The 20,006-nt window shown below is 38.7% G+C and overlaps 1 protein-coding gene across 1 annotated transcript in view; it reads left to right on the top strand.

Moving 5' to 3' along the window:
* LOC105519407 (carboxypeptidase Q-like) overlaps positions 1-20,006 on the top strand; it is a gene marked incomplete at its 5' end in the record, with an annotated part of 128,686 nt that overhangs the window by 33,507 nt on the left and 75,173 nt on the right. The window contains one exon of the mRNA XM_011952747.1: positions 4,703-4,904. Within this exon, the coding sequence (XP_011808137.1) occupies positions 4,703-4,904 (202 nt within the window). The remainder of the gene's footprint in view (positions 1-4,702; positions 4,905-20,006) is intronic.

The raw sequence follows: 20,006 nt of genomic DNA, 5'->3' as shown, positions 1-20,006 counted from the left end.
TTTCTTGGCTTAAACAAATTACTTTGTTAGCAGGAATAACTTGTCCAAGTATACCTTGTGTTACAATCATGAAAAAAAGTTTTTCATCTATGCATTTAACTAAGTCTTTGTATTTCTGAATTTAAAATGAGGACTTGTGGCCTGACAGAAGTGTCTTTCAGGAGACCCAGCAGTGGAGAGGTTGTGAGCACTGCTTAGGAGGTGGAACGAATTCCTCTGGGCTGGAATTCTGGCTGCACCACTTAACTAGCGAGGTAACCGTGGGAAAGTTAGTCAACCTGACTAAACCTGTTCCTTCATCTGTGAGATGAGAAATGTAAGAGCACTGATGGAATGATCGTGCACACTCATGGGATGAGCTGTAAGACGTTACACATAGTGTCTGGCTCGTCGGAAACATCACAGAAATGCTGTCTACCATCGTTGTAATCAGCTAACAAAAGGGCTTATATTGGGACCATCCTTGAAAAATCTGAGAAGTGTTGATGCTCAGTGCCAAGAACAGTAACAATAGTAATGCTACTGTTTACCAAGCGCTAGTTATGCCCTAGCCTTTACAATGTACTGTTTTGACAATTCCATGAGCTGGGTTCCATTATCATCCCCATTACAGCTAAAAATAGGTTGATGTGAGGGTCAAACTTAGTCTGGATCATTCAGAAGCTCACACTTTTGATCTCTCCCCTAAAATGGCTGCCACATATATAGCTAAGGGCACCTTTGAAACCTTCTTTATTTACACTATTCTCTATGTTCCTGTCAACATTCTGTGACACTGCACAATGGCATTCACAAACTGCGAAGCCCCCTGTCCCTAGGACATCTGTACATTTGTAGTTAAAGAGGACCAGGAAGCACTTAATGAACACATTATTAGAAGCCCTAGTTTTCCATTCATGCAGCCACTTTTGCTTTGGTTTAAAGGCCTTTCTTTAAAGGTGCTTGAAGCTTCATATGGACAGGCTCATTATTCAAGCTTTTGTTGCAACCTACAGATGCAGAAGCCAAGGACCAAGGTAACATGACTTGGGGACAGAGGGAGAGGCCATTCACCCGCCTTGGAAGCCCAATGTATCAGTTGCTGAGTCAGGAATACAATAGACTGAGCCCAGGGTGGTGTCCAACTCACCAGGCTGCTCATTAATGTTGGGTCTAACAGCCAAACTGCTAACTAGCTCCACTTTTTACAAACTTTTATTTTAAGTTCAGGGGTACCTGTGCAGGTTTGTTACACAGGGAAACTTGCGTCATGAGAGTTTGTTTTACAGATTATTTTCTCTCCCAGGTATTAAGCCTAGTACCCATTATTTTTCCTGATCCTCTCCCTCCTTCCACTGTCCACCCTCTGGTAGGTCCCAGTGTGTGTTGTTCCCCTCTATCTGTCCATGTGTTCTCACCATTTAACTCCCACTTATAAGTGAGAACATGCGGTGTTTGGTTTTCCATTTCTGCATTAGTTTGCAAGGATAATGGCCTCCATCTCCATCCACGTCCCAGCAAAGGACATGATCTCATTATTTTTGTGGTTGCATAGTATTCCATGGTGTATATATACCACATTTCCTTTATCCAGTCTATCACGGATGGGCATTTAGGTTGACTCCATGTCTTTGCTATTGTGAATAGTGCTTTAGTGAACATACACATTCATGTGTCTTTATCATACAGAATGATTTCTATTCCCCCTTTACTGGTATACACACAGTAATGGGGTTGCTGGGTTGAATGGTAATTCTGTCTCTAGGTCTTTGAGGAGTCACCACACTGCTTTCCACATGGTTGAACTAATTTACACTCCCATCAACATTGTATAAGTGTTCCCTTTTCTCCTCAGCCTCACCAGCATGTATTTTTTTAGTTTTTAATAATAGCCATTCCAACTGGTGTGATATGGTATCTCATTGTGGTTTTGATTTGCATTTCTCTAATGGTCAGTGATATTGAGCTTTTTTTCGTATGCTTATTGGCCACATGTATGTCTTCTTCTGAGAAGCCTCTGTTCATGTCACTTTTTAATGGGGTTGTTTTTCTGTTGTAAATTGTTAAGTTCCTTACAGATGCTGGATATTAGACCTTTGTCAGATGCATAGTTTGCAAAACTTTCTCCCATTCTGTAGGTTATCTGTTTACTCTGTTGATAGTTTTCTTTGTAGTACAGAAACTCAATTAGTTTCCATCTGTCAATTTTTGCTTTTGTTGCGATTGCTTTTGGCATCTTTGTCATGAAATCTTTGCTAGTTCCTATGTCCAGAATGGTATGCCTAGGTTATCTTCTGGGTTTGTATAGTTTTGGGCTTCACATTTAAGTCCTTAATCAATCTGTAGTTGATTTTTGTATATGGTGTAGAGAAGGGGTCCAGTTTCAACTTCTGCATATGGCTAGTCAGTTATCCCAGCATCCTTTATTAAATGGGGAACCGTTTCCCCATTGCTTTTATTGTCAGCTTTGTCAAAGATCAAATACTTGCGGGTGTTCAGCCTTATTTCTGGGCTCTCTACTCTGTTCCATTGGTCTTTGTGTCTATTTTTTGTACCAGTACCATGCTGTTCTGGTTACCGTAATTCTGCAGTATAATTTGAAGTTGGGTAATGTGATGCCTCCAGCTTTGTTCCTTTTGCTTATGATTGCCTTGGCTATTTGGGCTATTTTGGGGTTCCATATGAATTTAAAATAGTTTTTTCTAGTTCCGTGAAGAATGTCATAGGTAGTATGATAGGAACAGCATTGAATCTGTAAATTGTTTTGGGCAGTATGGCCATTTTAATGATATTGATTCTTCCTATTATGTAGCTCCAATTTTAACCTACATAGTACATGATTAGAAGCACTTTGCCTGATTTTCTTGTTGGAAGAATGGGATCTGCCTGCAATACGGAAACCCTCACAAACAAGATTGCTCAATTCTGTTTTCATTTGCAAGATATATTATGAACTTTCTTTTCTCCTTTTTGCAGGAGAGGGAAACAGTTTAGGGTTGTGGGTATGCATGGCATACAAGGGAAGAGGTTTAGGACTGCCAAATTACATGTCAATCTGCTGACTTACATCAATGTACTAGTTAAACGAGCCCTGAATGTAAGACATTAATGCAAATATTTTGCATATCATTAACTCTAATGATGCTACCATAATGCAGTAACCTCAGCTTTCAGCTGAGGTGGCACTTTTTATTATAAATGCTTTGGGTCTTTCACTGAAAATCACCATGAAGACAAGTCCCTTAGACTTGTTCATATACAGAAATATGAACAGACTTCTGCATCGTTAACCTTCTCATCATTAACAATAACAAAAAGTGTTGGTGTCTCAGGGCCCTGCATTCAGTAAATGCCGGCAACATCTTTGTTTAGAACCTGTCACTGCTCTTGCCCTTGTAACTACAATACACTTCAAGAGCAAAAGGTTAGGCAATCATTGTAAAATGGAATCTGTTTTAGAAAAAAATGCTATGCAATCCCCAAATTGTTATGTAAGTGGAAAATCATTCTAAATGCAGAACAAGTATTGCTTACCCTTCAGTGCCATGCTAGTGATGTAGTGTGGAGTCTTGGAAAGCAGGGAGTTTCAGAGCCAGCGCTACCATTTGCCAGCTGTATGACATTGAGCAAATCACTTGACCTCTCTGATTGTCAGATCCTTTCCTATAAAACAGCAACATTAGTAATACTGCTTTGTCTATTTTATGAGTGGCCAAAGAACACCAAAGGAGATTGGAAATGTGAAAGCTCTCCGGATGCAATGTACAAATGTTGTTATTGATTTTTTACTAGGTGAGTAATGAGGAATGAGTAGCAGTGTTTATCCAAGGATAGCTTGGGAATAAGTCAACCAAGGTGGCAGTTGGTAGGTCTTAAAGATGTGGATGGCTCCTGGGAAATAGATGAGCTGGCCAGTTTGAAGGATCTTAAAGTTGCAAGTTTTAGGGCTGGGTAGCAATTTAACTGTGCAACCTGTCAAGAGCCTATTATATTCTAAGTTCGTGCTGTGACAATATTGGCTACATGAAATAACTGTGTGCTTTCTTACCAGACTTTATTTGGAAAGAGTTTATGAACTAGTGGCCTGGCAGAGTTGCCTGGAATTAGAGTGCTGTGGTTTTACACCAGGGAGAGCAGTGTTTCATGCCTTGTTCTATTACCTCCCTCCCTGAGGATTCAACAGATGGAACAACAACAAAATCAGAACCCCAAGACAAACCTGTCAGCTTGATGTCTTTAAGCTTCGGCAGAACTCACAATTAAGATAAGATAGAATATCTATTTAGAGGGAAGAGGTGCAAAGAAATAAGTTCACAGAGCATACCTTCTTTTTTCTGAGCATGGCTAATACTATCTGGAGATCCCTGCCACATAGGAGGAATTGTATACCGGAACACAGTGAACACTGAAGAAAATTAGTCGAAAGAATATTATTGCTAGTAGAAATAACTGAACATCTTTGATATGGGGCTTTATATTTCCCTTCATTATATTTTTTAATCCTTTCAAGCCAACTCTTCAGTTTGGCAAATCCTAGGCTGAGTAATTGTGCATCTCAGAATGGTTAGATAATATGCAGACCAGACCCTAAGTCAGGCACAGCAACATGTGTTTTGGCACAGCCGTGAGGTGGTAAAGTATTTGGTAATTGTTGTTTGATAGTTCCCAAGGAGAAAACACAGAAGCAACAGATAAAAACCAAACAACTTTCTCTTGTGTTTAGGTAAATATTTCCAACTACAGCCTAGTGATGGAGTCTGACACGGGAACCTTCTTACCCACTGGGCTGCAATTCACTGGCAGTGAAAAGGCCAGGGCCATCATGGAGGAGGTTATGAGCCTGCTGCAGCCCCTCAATATCACTCAGGTCCTGAGCCATGGAGAAGGGACAGACATCAACTTTTGGATCCAAGCTGGAGTGCCTGGTAAGACCAAAAGATGAAGTTATGTTCCTTATATGTTACCAACAATTTAAAATAAAATTTCTACTTTAATAGAGCACAAGGAATACTGGTAGGCCAGGTTGTGCATGGAAAACTTAAGCTTTTGTTCAAGGTATAATCCAATGATTTCCAAAACTGGGATGATAGTCCTCACCTTGTATTTGTTTACCCATCTGTATCCCTCTACTCTTTCTAAATTATAAGCTCCTCACTCCCAGAGATTCCGATTTAGTCATTCTGGAATTGGGCCTAAACATCCATTGTTTTGTTTTGTTTTTTAAGGAGGTATCTTTGGTGATTATAGCACAAATGATCTCATAACCAAAATTTGAGAAATAGAGTAGAAGGCAAATATTACTACTAATATCCTTCTAGTTCTAGTCCTGTGCTAGAAAAACTTCCCTGATCCAAATAATTCCCTATTAAAACACTGTGGTATCTGAAATTTTACCATTAGAGATGGATTCCTTGAGGGTGGGGTACTTCCTTTTAATCATATTTTATCTTAATGCAAAGACTCCTGTGCAAGAGGTTGAGCATAAGCTAATTTATCCTGGTCAGTGATTTATCATGTGAATATCCCGAAGAGAAGTCCTAAGTCCCTGGAGTCAGGGATAAAATTATGAAATAGGAGTGGACATGAGGAGGTTACTTACAGGAATACAAGCTGGAACTGTCTTTTTTTTTTTTTTTTTTTTTTGAGATAAGGTCTCACTCTGTTGCCTGGCCTGGGGTGCAGTGACACGATCACAGCTCGCTGCAACTTCCGCCTCCAGGCCTCAAGCAATCTTCCTGTCTCAGCCTCCCAAGTAGCTGGGACTATGAGTGTGCACCACCATACCTGGCTAACTTTTGTATTTTTTATAGAGACAGAGTTTCTCCATGGTGCCCAGGCTGGTCTCCCAACTCCTGGGTTCAAGTGATCTGCCAGCCTTGGCCTCCCAAAGTGCTGGGATTACAGGCATAAGCCACCGCGCCTGGCCTCTAGAACAGTCTTAAAGAAGACAAATTTATACTACTTCATGAAGTTACCTAAGCCTGGCCATTGAAAAAGGTTATTGATTTTAAGTGTTTGTGACTCAAGGTTTCTCCCTCAACACCATTATATCCATAATCCAAAAAAGTTAAAGGATCCATCTGCAAATAGTTCTGTAAAATAGGAAGTCCAACCTTTGAACAGTTTTAACATTGCTATATTCAGAACTATTTCTGTGGCTACAAACATTTCAGAGGTACTAAAACAGTGTCTCTGGACCTACTCCACTCCAGATTTTTTTTTTCCAGGCTGCAAAGTAGATTTTACCAATAGTTACATACTACATAGATTTAAGATTTTTAAAAAGCTTATTCTTGCAATACTGCAGACTTTTAAGGCATATTTTAAGTTTTAAGGTTTGTAATAATCTTTCATAACTAAAAATAAAAGGAGCTTTTCTTTATTCTAATACAAAGACCAAAAGTCTTTCCCTTTGTTCTTTGTTCTGTGTATATGTTAACGTATTTTGAAATTTCTTAAAGCAACATTTCCATTTACAATGCTGTACTTCTCCGGACAGATCTAATACTATCTACATATGTGTCATTGATAAACATGATCTAAGTGTAGGGGAGAGAGTCTGCCCTTTAAGTTATATAGAATCATTTGTATGAAATTCTAGATTTTTCCTGATTCTGAAATATGTCAACAGGAACTTCTTAAAAACTGAGAAACCCTGAATAAGCTGCTGTGTGGTAGCTGTGAGGAAAAGACTGGTAGACTGTGGGTGAATGAGAGTGCAGACTGGGGGTGCCAAAAGGTGAGGTGAGGAGCTAAAACCTAAGACAGAATTGGGAACAAAAACTTGTCCCTCCCCATCCCAGGTATTTCTTATTTTGTTGTATTTGATCACTGAGACTTGGCTCTAGCTTAATTCCTTCACATGTACATGTTGCATAAGAATGGTTCTGTTTGGAGTGATCAGGTTAATTTGATTCTTTTCACCTAAAATAAGAAAGCGTTTTCTGTTTCTGCCATGGTAAGGTGAGGTCAGATTTGATTTCTATCTAACAGAATGGAGTGGGGAGACTGAGCCCATTAGAGTTGCATAAGAATAAGAGGCCGGGTGTGGTGGCTCATGCCTGTAATAGCACTTTGGGAGGCCGAGGTGTGTAAATCACTTGAGGTCAGGGGTTCGAGACCAGCCTGACCAACATGGTGAAACCCCCGTCTCTACTAAAAAAATACAAAATTAGCCGGGTGTGGTGGTGCAAGCCTGTAATCCCAGCTAACTGGGAGGCTGAGGCAGGAGAATCGCTTGAACCCAGGAGGCGGAGGTTGCAGTGAGCCGAGATCATGCCAATGCACTCCAGCCTGGGCAGCAAGAGTGAAACTCCATCTCAAAACAAACAAACAAAAAAGAATTAATAAGAGTTAAAATGTATTGAACTACTAATATGTAGGAAGTACTCAGGCTTTTTGCAGATACTGTTTTATCCATACAACCATCCTATGAAGGAGATACAATTATCATTATCCCTATTTTGCAGATGAAGAAAGACTCATAAGGGTTAAGTGACTCGCCCAAGACTATACCGCCCTTAGGGCAGGAGTCACCCTGAGAACAGGCCATTTTGGTTTCAAGGCTGGTGGCCCTTTTCTCACAATATGCAACAACACTGAGGAGTCTGGAATGCTGAGAAGTCTCCAAATCTCTGGCAGTGTCTAAAATGTTTATCTTACTCAGCTCTTGCTTATGCAAAGGATTTCAGTCCATTCCTGCTCCACAGTGATTTACCCCGAGAGAAAGGAGTTTGTTATTGTAAATAACTACTTATATCTTCTCACATTCTTTGTTCTACTCCCTTCTTTACCTCTGAAAGATCAGAAAGGTTTGCATAAAGTCAGTAGCTCATTTAGATGACTATAAATGTTCCCTGGAATTCTGTTTTATTTCCTTTAGACCATTATAAGAGAGAACTAAATTACTGCTGTCTTCCTTTTATTACTTTTGAGTTATCCTTTGATATTTCAAATTTGGGCTATTCCTGGAAGAAACAATGGTACTACTTATAACTCCTGTTACCTATTTAAATTTCAGGAACTTCACTGTGCGCAGTGGCTTACCCCTGTAATCCTAGCACTTTGAGAGGCTGCAAGGTGGGAGAATTGCTTGAGGCTAGGAGTTTAAGACCAGCCTGGGCAACACAGGGAGACCCCTATCTGTGAAAAAAAAAAAAAAAAAAACACTCTGATTCTAAAAAGAAAAAAAAAGAAAGAAAAGGATGAAGAACCATACTTGGGTTCTTCATCTTTTTTCTAAAAGATGAAGATGAATTTGTCTGAAAAAGAAAAAAGAAAGTAAAAATATATCAGTTGTGTACCCTATATTTGTGAAGGCCTGATAAATTATAACTTAAAGCTAAGGGTAGGATTCTAAATACTAATTAAGTTATCATTTAAATAACTGCTCACCTAACTTCTAAAAAATTAATGATAAATAATATTTCTAAACTCCAGTCCTTTTTTCTTTCCTTGATTCAATAAACATTTATTGAGTCCCTACCATGTTCTAGGCCTATTAAATTTCTATAATTTGAGGTGACTGTATGATGACTAGGCCCCAATGTCCCATGTATACTATTTACCAAAATACTGATAGAATTAAATATGTATCACACAGATAGAATTAAAATTCAACATTGTTTTCATTAATTATAGAAGACAAAAGGATCAATTTATAATATGGTCATCTTTGGGAGACAAAACATGATATCTTTTACCCATCTAGATGATATCTATAATGGACAGAATAACTGTCAACATAAATATAAGGCTTTGGGGGGAAAAAGATTTTCTTTAAAAAGCATCTTGGATGTACTTTCTGCATAAACCTTTGTTCTAGATCTTCAGATTCCAGCCTTCTCCCATGTCCATCTCCTTCCATATTCCTATTCTTTCCCTCCAAATCCTCAGTCCTCTTTAAGGCTCATTCTGTATTCATTAGTGTTCGTGAATCCCTCGTGAGTCCGTAGTGCTCTATTGCTTTTCCAAATTTCTAATGCGCTTCAAGACTCTGTCCCACAACCTGGAGTGTGAATTACAAACTGTGATATTATTCTTGGAACATTAGGGGTTTATGTGCATCCTGCTGCCTATACGCAGTGATCAGTCCTTTGAGGTTAAGGTCAATAATTTCTAATTCTTTGCCTATTCCATAGCTGTCGGTTTAATTTTGGGAAACATTTAAATTCTTATAACTCTGACTTAGCAGAAACAAAAACATTGAAATAATTATTGTCTAGACAAGCTTTTAGATACTTCAGTTTAAGAATGTGAAGAAAATAAAGAATACTAAGGAAAGAGCCAAAAAAGTATAAAAAATATTGGGAGAATGATATAAATTGGGAAGCCTAGAGCAATAAGGATTATTTCTCTTAAAGGAGCAAAGACTAAGAGAAGATATATCTTTCAATACGTTAGTGATTCACACACATAAAACGGTGAATTGCTATTCCCTGACAATTTGAAAGACAATACAAGAAATGACTTAAAGTGACCTAAGAGGGATTTTAGCTAGTCTCTATTCACTCTAGATAATAGAGAGGCTTTAAATCTTAAGTTTTTGCCTGATTCTCCAATTCTGAGCTCCAGGTTAGGATGAAAGGAGTCTATTTCATTCTGAGTATGTCACCAATGAGGTATAATCCATGGTTCTTAGATGTCCCTAAGTGCATCCTTCTTGAATATATTTCTTCTTTAGAAACTCTTTCACAAAATATACATTAATGAAAAAAATTAAATACCCTCTTACTGTGACCTGAGAGAATGAGCCCACTCTTACTCTATATCTTCCAGGAAGAGTTTACTCCTCTGCTTCAGAACCTGAAATTCAGCTTTTTGTTGTTGTTATTTTTAGTGTGGTGGCTTGTGGTAGATGGTATATTGGAAGGAGTTAGAGGACTTGAGTATGTATTCTGGCTTCAAAACTTCTAACTATATCGGCAAACGATGTAATTTTTCTAAGCCTCATTTATTTGTTATTAAGCATCCTTATTAATCAACTATTGTATGGTACTGGAGAGTCAGTAGTAAAAAAAAAAACAGATAAGATTCATACATACCCTCACAGACAACACAGACTAGTAATGATGCTTGGTTATTTCATCTGCAAAATAGGTCTGGTAACCTATGAGTCATTATTTCTACCAAGCCTCCACTTGTGTTCTCCTCCTCCTCTGTCCCCTATCTCATTAGCAGGCACCATAATCCAGAAACCTCAAAAGCACCCAGGACATAAAGCCAAACATTTACAAGTCCTGTTTACTCCAAATCCCTCCTATTTCTTAAACCCATTCCCTCCTCTCCACCCCCACAGACCTTGTCTCACCAAAACTCACTGATTCCTACAGCAGCCTCTTAGTAATGTCCCAACCTGTATTTTTAATCCTCTTTCACCTAATTGGCTCACTGCTTCCAGAGTGAACTTTCTAAAGTGAAAATCAGTATATCAACCTGGATGCTTTTGGCTGCAAAATAAAACAGAAGACCCAGTCAGAATGGCAGTAAGGGGATAATGGTTTTAAATTCGCTTAAAAAGAACTTTGCAGCAGGTGTTACAGAGTGCATAATTTGGCCATTGGACCACATCAGGGACCTTGGTTCTTTACATCTTTCCATGTTGCCATTCTCAGCATGTAGAGTTTTGTCAGGCCTGTCCCTTTGTGTTCCCAGGATGACTGCAGTTGCTCTAAGCAGCACATTCTCATACATTGTGCAGTAGTGGAAGAGAAAATGTCTGTAACAGATATCCCTTTTGAAGAGTGAGGAAATGTTTTCTAGAAGCCCTAAAACAAGTTTCTTAAACTCCATATTATTGGCCAAAATTGTGACGTATGTCTGTGGCTAAATCATGCAGTGGCGATAGAAAGTGAAATTACCTAGATTGGCTTATACTGATCAAATTTTACTTCCTAGGCATAGGGTGGGGCCCAGTATTCACTGAAAAACAACTTCCTGAGAAGCCGTTTGAGAAAAATTGGGATTCTTTAGGGAAAAGATGATGATGTCTATTGGGTAAATAATTAAAAGTAGCTGCAATATCTCATCGTCTCTACTCCTTGCTTCCAATCCTCCAGCATCTCCCTGCTCTCTCCAGAGTGTTATGTATAACTAAAGTGCTCACCAAGTATTGCACTCAAGGCCCAAAATCTCAGAAATCGCCTCTAAATAACTTATGTAGTCAAACACCACCTGTTCCTCAATAACCTATGGAAACAAACAAATGAAAATGGTAATTTAAAAAAAAAGAAATCAAGGACATCCAAATCGGTAAAGAGGAAGTCAAACTGTCGCTGTTTGCTGATGATATGACCATATACCTAGAAAACCCTAAAGACTCCTCCAGTCCTTTCTATCCATCTCTCAGTCATACAAGTCTAATTGAAATTCCAGGCACACCTGCTGCTCTCATACTTCCTTGCTACTGGACCTGCCCTATTCTGTCTTTTTCACCAGTTAATTTCCACTCGCTCATGATGCAGCTCCTTGTTCTCCTCCTTCTCAAGCCTTCTGCAATGTGCTCCAGTCTGAGTAAATGTCCCCTGGGTATGCTCCTGAAATGCCCTGTGTTCACCTCTCCTCTTAGTACTTACCTTGTTCTCCTAATTGTGATCAGTTGTGAATTCCTCAGAATTCTCAGTGCCTACAACTGCCTGGCCCTCGACAAAATGTCCATGTCTCAAATGCTGAATAAGTGGGATCCATGTTTGTAGGAAGAGTAAGATAATGCCAATGAGGTTTATTAACTGTAATGCAAGACACAAGTGTAAGTTATGATTACTTTGGTAATAACGTCACTCATTGAGCTGTCCTCTTTCTTTGCATATTGTGTTGTTTTAAAAATCATGTTTTATTTTATTTCATATTTTCTTTAATAGTTCACACTCCACATTGAAGTACCAACTACACAGATTACTCAGAATTTAACGTATTTTCCATCTTGCTTATTTCTGCCCAATACCTCATATGGCATTAAGCAGAACTAAATTAAAACTTTCCATTTCTACATTTCCAAAAGCCTTTCCTCTAAAATGTTCTATGAAAGGAGACATCAGGACACAAGTAGGAATGGTACTGTAAAGTAAATTGAAGGTTCAGCCTCTGGATCCAGGACTCCTGCATTCTCCAGTCACCAGGTGGAATAGTGCAGCCCAGCAGTTCTATGTCCCCTGTTGTCCCTAATTAAAGGGTGCCTCCCTTATGGTGAAAACACTCTGTGCAGTGATGTTTGAAGGCATTGATGCTCCATGGTAAGCAGACTTCACCCTACTGGGAACATGAAAAGGAACCTCTCTGATTTGTGGCTGTAGCCCTCAAGCCCTCATTTAAATAGCCAGGGCAGTTTCATTCAATCGGCAAGCATGTGCTGAGTGCCTACTCTAAACCAAGTGCTGTTTAGACACTGAGGATGGAGGATGAAAAAGACTCACCAGGTCTCTGCTCTTGTGGAGTTTACATTGTGATGGAGGGGTGGGACATTGGGAGGATACAGACTATAACAAAGAAATAGATTAAGAATAGAGAAAAACATTAGACATTGATAATGGCTATACAGAGAATTGTAGTAGGTGGTTATCTCTTGCCTCTTTAATTCAGGTGAGTCAGAGCTCTTGCTATTCACTGACTGCTATTTGTTAGACAGCTGTGTATGACATCCTCATCAATACTGAGTTCCTGGAAATTGTTCATCAGAACGGCTTATAAGCTTCTTCTGCTCTTCCCCCTTGCAGTAGATCTGCTTCAGCTCAAACAAAAACCACTGGGTATCTTGCCCAAAGCAGACCTGGCTCATGCCTTCTAGGATAATTACCAAGTAGGAGAAGAGCAAATTGTTATACCATTGGGCAGTCAGTCATGCACTGCTTTATGAAGTCTCTTCTATTGTGCCTTGAACAGTTTTTTAAAGCACACACTTTAACTTTAAAGTTAATATGCTTTGTACTTTATCTCCTTAACAGGATTGAGGATGAAGAGACTATTTTCTTCTTGTTTATATACCCATGACAACCATTATTACTTGGCACATAAAATGTATCCAGTAAATGTTTACTGATTAGATGTATTGATTTAAACATGAAAATAAGCAAAGGAACAATAAAAGGAAGTTTTTGGTATAGTACCAAGATAAATAACACATGCAGAATAACTGCAGGGGCTCACAGGTCAGAAGACAGGAAAGACCTGGAAGAGAGGAGCTTGAGCTGGACATTGAAAGATATGTAGTGTCAGAATGGACAGGCCAGGCATGGTAGCCCACGCCTGTAATCCCAGGATTTTGGGAGGTCAAGGTGGGCAGATCACCTGAGGTCAGGAGTTCAAGACCAGCATGACCAACAAGGTGAAACCCCCTCTCTACTAAAAATACAAAATTAGCCAGATGTAGTGGTGGGTGCCTGTAATCCCAGCTACTCGGGAGGCTGAAGCAGGAGAATTGCTTGAACCCGGGAGGCAGAGGTTGCAGTGAGCCAAGATTGCGCCACTGCACTCCAGCCTGGGCGACAAGAGTGAGAGTGAGACTCTGTCTCAAAAAAAAAAAGGACAGAAGAGGGTAGAGAAGGACATTCCTGATGAGATAATAATATGAACAAGGCAGGTGTCCCTGTGGGGCCAGAAAGGAAAGTGACGCCACTTTTCTAATTCATCTTGCAGGGCAGTGGGCGATGAGAATAGGTGAGTACCTCTAGGCCAGATGAAAAAGAGTCATAAATATCAGGTGAAAACTCTCATAGCTGATGCGAAGTTACCAGAACGCTTTATAAGGAGAGGGATTAATAAAAGCAGTGTTTTAGGATGTAAATCCCTAAAGCTCGTGCCTGGAGCATCCAGGTCACACTCAAGTAGAAGGCTCAAAGTGAGAACACTTAAAGGGAACCCAGGAGCTTGAGGAGGTAGCATAGGGTTCAAAACAATTGCTTTAGAAAATCAGATAATGATATTGCTCCATTTTATGTACAACAATGACCCATAAAACACTATTACTTAGGCCGGGCGCGGTGGCTCAAGCCTGTAATCCCAGCACTTTGGGAGGCCGAGACGGGCGGATCACGAGGTCAGGAGATCGAGACCATCCTGGCTAACATGGTGAAACCCCGTCTCTACTAAAAAATACAAAATAAAAAATGCAAAAAACTAGCCGGGCGAGGTGGCAGGCGCCTGTAGTCCCAGCTACTCGGGAGGCTGAGGCAGGAGAATGGCATAAACCCGGGAGGCAGAGCTTGCAGTGAGCTGAGATCCGGCCACTGCACTCCAGCCTGGGCAACAGAGCGAGACTCCGTCTCAAAAAAAAAACACTATTACTTAAGTCTCTGTACCATTTCCCATGCCTTCTAATGACACAGCCTAGAAGTTTTCCTTCTCTATCTTCCCCTTTTGGGGTCTCAAGATGAGCTCTTCTGAGTTCCCCTTCTTATTCATTGGACTTTCCATCAGTTTCACTTTACCAGTTCTCAAATTTGTTTCTTACGTTACACTTTGATCAATGGGTAGCTATAGTGCATGTAAATTATGGAGGATACAAAAATGAGATATGGCCCCTTCTCTCCTGGAGCTCACAATTGAAAACTGATTTTGTTTAGCTTAATAATCATGAAGATAAGAATAAAGACTTCATCATAGAAAACTAAATAAAGCTACATTAAAATTTCTAAGAAAAATATCTAAAATTACTTGAAAGTCAGTGGAGTATAAGGAACAAGGATTTCAAAATATGTTTGCTCCTTGTCAGCCATGTAAGGTTTTTCTCTCCCTGCTTTAAATAGTTAGGGAATGTAGAACTTCTTTTGATATGTTTTAATATATCAAGTGATTTTAAAATGTGATTTTTAAATATGCTATTACCGAAACTTCCAAACATATACAAAAGTAAAATAATATAATGAACCCCCATACACCCACCACTCAGCTTAAGGAGTTTTTCACTCACAGTCAGTCCTATTTCGGCTACACCCCAGCTACTCTCCTACACCCAGTTTATTTTGAAGCAGATCTCCAAAATCACATCATTTCGTTTATAAATATTTTAATTTGTATTTCTAAAAGGTAAGGACTCATTTTGTTTTTGTTTTTGTTTTGTTTTGTTTTTGTTTTTGTTTTTTGTTTTATTTTGTTTTGTTTTGTTTTTTTGAGATAGAGAGTTGCTGTGTCACCCAGGCTGGAGTGCAGTGGCACAATCTCGGCTCACTGCAACCTCCACCTCCCAGGTTCAAGTGATCCTCCTGCCTCAGCCTCCTGAGTACCTGGGATTACAGGTGCGTGCCATCATGCTAGGCTAATTTTTGTATTTTTAGTAGAGATGGGGTTTTACCATGTTGGTCAGGCTGGTCTTGAACTCCTGACCTCAGGTGATCCGCCTGCCTCGGTCTCCCAAAGTGCTGGGATTATAGGCATGAGCCACTGAGCCCAGCGAAGGACTCATTTTTATTTATATAACTATAATACTATTATTCTACCTAAAATATTTCACAGCGATTTCTTCATATAATATCTAATATATGGCCAGTTTTCAAATACTCCCAATTGTCTTCATACTTCTTTAAAAATAGTTTTGTAATGTAAACCATGATTCCAATAAGGTTCAAACAATGCAGTTGGCTGATATATCCCAAGTTTCTTGTAATCCATAGGTTCTACTTCCATCTTTTTTCTTCTTATCACTTATATGTTACAGATGCCAAGTATTTCTCCTGACTCCATTTCCACAGCATCATTTGTCATGTTCCCCTATCCCTTGTATATCCTGTGAATTGAGTTAAATCTAGAGGCTGGCCCTGATTTAAGTTTGATTTTTTTTTAGGCAGGGGAGAGGGAGTGGGCTAAAATGCTTTCTAGATGTTGCTGCTTGTTTTCATTAGGAATAATGTCTAATTATCTCCTTTTTTATGACATTAGCAGCCTAGATACATTAAGTTGACCCTTAAACAACAGGGAGTTTAGGGGTGCTGAGCCCTGTGCACAAAAATATGCATATAACTTTTGACTCCCCAAAAACTTAACTACTAATAGCCTACTAATGATCAGAAGTCTTTATGATAACATGGTCAATTAACACATATTTTGTAAATGTATTATATACTGTATTCTTAAAGTAAGCTAGAGAAGAGAAAACTGTTAAGAAAAGCATAAGGAAGAGATACATTTATAGTACTGTACTCTATTTGTCAATACCATCTGTTTACAAGATGAATTTTCTGAAATGGCAACCACAGTGGCACACCTCAATCTGTGGTACGTATCAAGTAATTCAACTTTTTCTTGTAAAGTCACGACTTTTCTCTGCTTCTTGGGAGCACTTCCAACATCACTAGTTGTGCATTGTATGAGTCCTATGGTGTTAGTCAAAGTCTACAGTATTACACTGAATGTGATGAAAAGTTATGTGAGAGCCATGAGATACCACTTTTTCCCGTGATATGCAATTTACTGGAGAGATGAACTGCTCACATAGAGGTGATTAGCGTCTGCAGCATTTTTCCAGATACTGGCAACGCTTGAGCTCACCACAATAGCAACAGGAGGCAGCTGTGAAATTACTACAATAGTACAGTATGTACTACAGATAATGTTCTGCAGTTATGATTTAATACTGCATCTTTATATTTGTTTACATTTCTCTCATCTGCAAAGGGAGCCATGTACAATCTGTGTTTATGTGCATATGTTTTGACACATTTTAACTTTTTACAATAGATCGGTGTATCCTTTATGGTAGTAAATGCTAAAATAAACTAGCATCCACATATATTTATGCATTCATAACATACCTTTTTCTTAATTATTTTGATATTTCCAGACTATGTGGTCCATTGTAGAATTTTTTTAAATTGTCACAAATGTCCAAAAAATTTATGGAAAAAAATATTTGTAAAAGTGGATCCACACAATTAAAACTCACGTTGTTCAAGGGCCAACTAGATTTAATTTCAGTATATTCTGAATGGTATAGTCTAATCATATCATTCCTTCTTTATTAATTTAAATAAATCTACACAAACAAAACTTTCCCCTTATCAGCTATTCAGTTACTCTGAGATACTTTTGTATAAGAAGGTAGGATAAATGCCTCATTCTTTCTATTTACCTATTTTTAAACCAATCAGTTTGTTTACTAGTATCACCTAAAGACAATTGATTTATTTTTAGTGTCATTATTAACTGATGGATTTAAAAATATTTGATGTGTTCATTCCATTGTAGTAGCTATTTTATTGATGCTCAAATTATCCCATCTTTGGCCAACTGAAACCTCTTTAAGCGGGTTCTGAGTCCTTTTGACATGACCCTCATAGTTGTTGACAGCATCCTGGTTTTTGGATAGGACAAATTGTTTCAGACCATCTTGTACATGTCCTGCCCTAGATCTGAAATCAGCTATCTCTTCAAAGAATCCAATTTATTTTCCTAGGTCATAGTATTTAGAGGCCACAGTCTGAGCAGTAAGTATGTGAGTTGCTACTGGATTGTTCATTGTTTCTAGGTCTTTTGAGCAGACAGGACTAGGAAACACTTTTTTTTCTCCAAAGAGAAATTATATTACTAATTATATGATATTTCCAATTTAAGTTCAGGACTATAAAGTTGCACTTAACTTCGCTGATGTTATATCTGCATCTTCTTTTCCCCTGCCTACAATCCTGGCTCTCAGTGGAACAACATAATCACTCATTTGCTTTATCCCACAATACACACCCAGTGGTCTCAGAAAAACAGTATCAACACAATCACCAACAGTATAACTATTGAAAAGAGTTTTCTGTGATTCTTTTTGTTTTTAGTGTGTATATTCTACTAGAGATGTACAAATTTCTGTTAACCTATGATGCATATTACTCTCAATATGATATCATTTCCATTTCTCTCTTTCTCCTTCTCTCTCTGTCTCTCTCTGTCTCTGTCTCTCCCTCCCTCCCTCCCTCCTTCTCCTTTTTTAGAGATGGGATCTCACCCAGGCTGGAGTGCAATAGTACATTCCTAGCTCACTGCAACCTGAAACTCCTGTGCTCAAGCAATCTTCCCACCTCAGCCTCCCGAGTAGCTAGGACTACAGGCTGGCGCCATCATGCCCAGCTAATTTTTGAAAATTTTTATTTTTAGAGATGAGGTCTCACTATACTGCTTAGGCTGATCTTGAATTCCTGGGCTCAAGCAGTCCTCCCACCTCGGCCGCCCAAAGTGCTGAGATTATAGGCAGGAGCCACTGCACCTGGCCATTTTTCTTATTTTTGTTTTAAAACCTCCACTATTGATTTCTAAAATGTTTAAGTGTTTATTTTCTAATTTTTCTTTATAGTGTGAGAAAGAGATTATGAGTAGGAGTCATTATATGATTTATGAATTACCGTAGAGTGTCATAGCTAGATCCTTAGGATACCATTGCCTGTTCTTTCTTCTTAGACATGACTCAATTTCACAATTTCATTCACTCATTCATTTAAGAAACCCAAGTAAATGCTATGAAGCAATTAGAAAAGAGGCTTAAGGAGAGAATTTAACATATATTGGTTGTCTACTATGTGTCAAAATTATGATAGGTGCTTTACTTATCTCATAATTTCATAAGAACATTTTGAAGTATAAATTATTATTATGTAACCAATTTTCAGATGAGGCAGTTGGGACTCGGGGAGTTTCCTTTGCCCAAAGTCACAAAGATATTAAGCAGACAAGCTAGAATTAACATATACAGTCTGTTTTACTCCAATGTCATATATAAGATGCAGTCCCCGTCCTTAAGGAGTTAATGGAGGGTTGAGACCCAGGAAGAACAGAGTACAATAGGAGTTCAGGCCAAAAGAAAGGCATCACAAAGAGATGGCATTTCACCTGATTTTTCAGGAAACGATAAAATGTGCTGGATGTAGAGGGAGTGCATTCCATGTCAAAAATTGGAGATGAGCAACATTCGATAGGTAAGAAAGTGTAAGGGGTACTTAAAATGATAAGCAGTCTGGTTGGACCAACGTTTAGGTTAATATAGGGAAATAGAGAGAGAACTAAACGGGTTGCCTGGAACCTCAGTTGGGATCAGAAGGTCATTCTGAGGATTCAGGACAGCTAGAAACTTTTGAAGGTTTGAGCAGGAGTGAAATATGTAGGTTACAATCCTAGCCACCGGGCAGGCTCCAGCTAACCCAGATCCTTCTCCTTGGAGGGACTCCAGACAAAACCCAACTTCATAGGTCCACAAGTCCTGCTGATTGACTGCATGTCTTCTAGCAATTTCCTGGAAAAGTTGCATTTTCTTTGATGTTTTGCTACTGGAAGTTTTGCCAAATTAAGGCTTTCAGTTGGAGAGAGATGGAGTAGTCCCACGAAGCATTGCACTGCGATTGGCAGTGGTTTTCTGAAGTCTCAGAAATAAAGTCTGACTCTAATTAGACATACTTAATCTGCTCAGTGAAGCTTAGAGTCAGATAAGTCTTAGAGTAGTGTGACATTTCACTGATTTCTTATAAGAGCTATGCTGGAAAATATACTTATCAATCTAATCAATAATTATAAGATTATAGAAATCACAGGAAAAAATCACAAAAGATTTTGGTAAAATTAAGTTCAAATCGCATAGGGCTTTTTCTATACTATACCTTTTACTATAAAGATGAGTTATATCTAAACATTATACAATAAACTGCCTAGTTTGGCTTAAACTCTTCCTCTGCTCAGTATTAAAGTTCAGAAGTGACCATCTAACCTAACATTCTTACATATCCCCCTCATGGGGATTTTTAACACAGTGAATTAAATGTTCCCTTTATTCTATTTTTTATAAGAATGTATGAGATTGCATAATTCATGGTAACTAAACTCACTTTTAAAATATGACATTTGCTGTCTTAATTCTTTCCAGTTCATAATTTGTAAATCAAATACGGTCGAGCTCTGTAAAATCTATTAGTTATGCATCTTTTGAGACCTGAATGATCTGTTGCCTATCATAGGACTAGATATGAAGTGTGTCCTCAGTATTCTTAGTATCCACCTTTCCTTCCTTCCTTCCTTCCTTCCTTCCTTCCTTCCTTCCTTCCTTCCTTTCTTCCTTCCTTCCTTCCTTC

This window comes from Colobus angolensis, unplaced genomic scaffold (assembly GCF_000951035.1).
Source record: "Colobus angolensis palliatus isolate OR3802 unplaced genomic scaffold, Cang.pa_1.0 Scaffold349, whole genome shotgun sequence".
Lineage (NCBI taxonomy): Eukaryota > Metazoa > Chordata > Mammalia > Primates > Cercopithecidae > Colobus > Colobus angolensis.
Note: the sequence above shows the minus strand (reverse complement) of the source record. Positions and strands in the feature narration are given on the sequence as shown.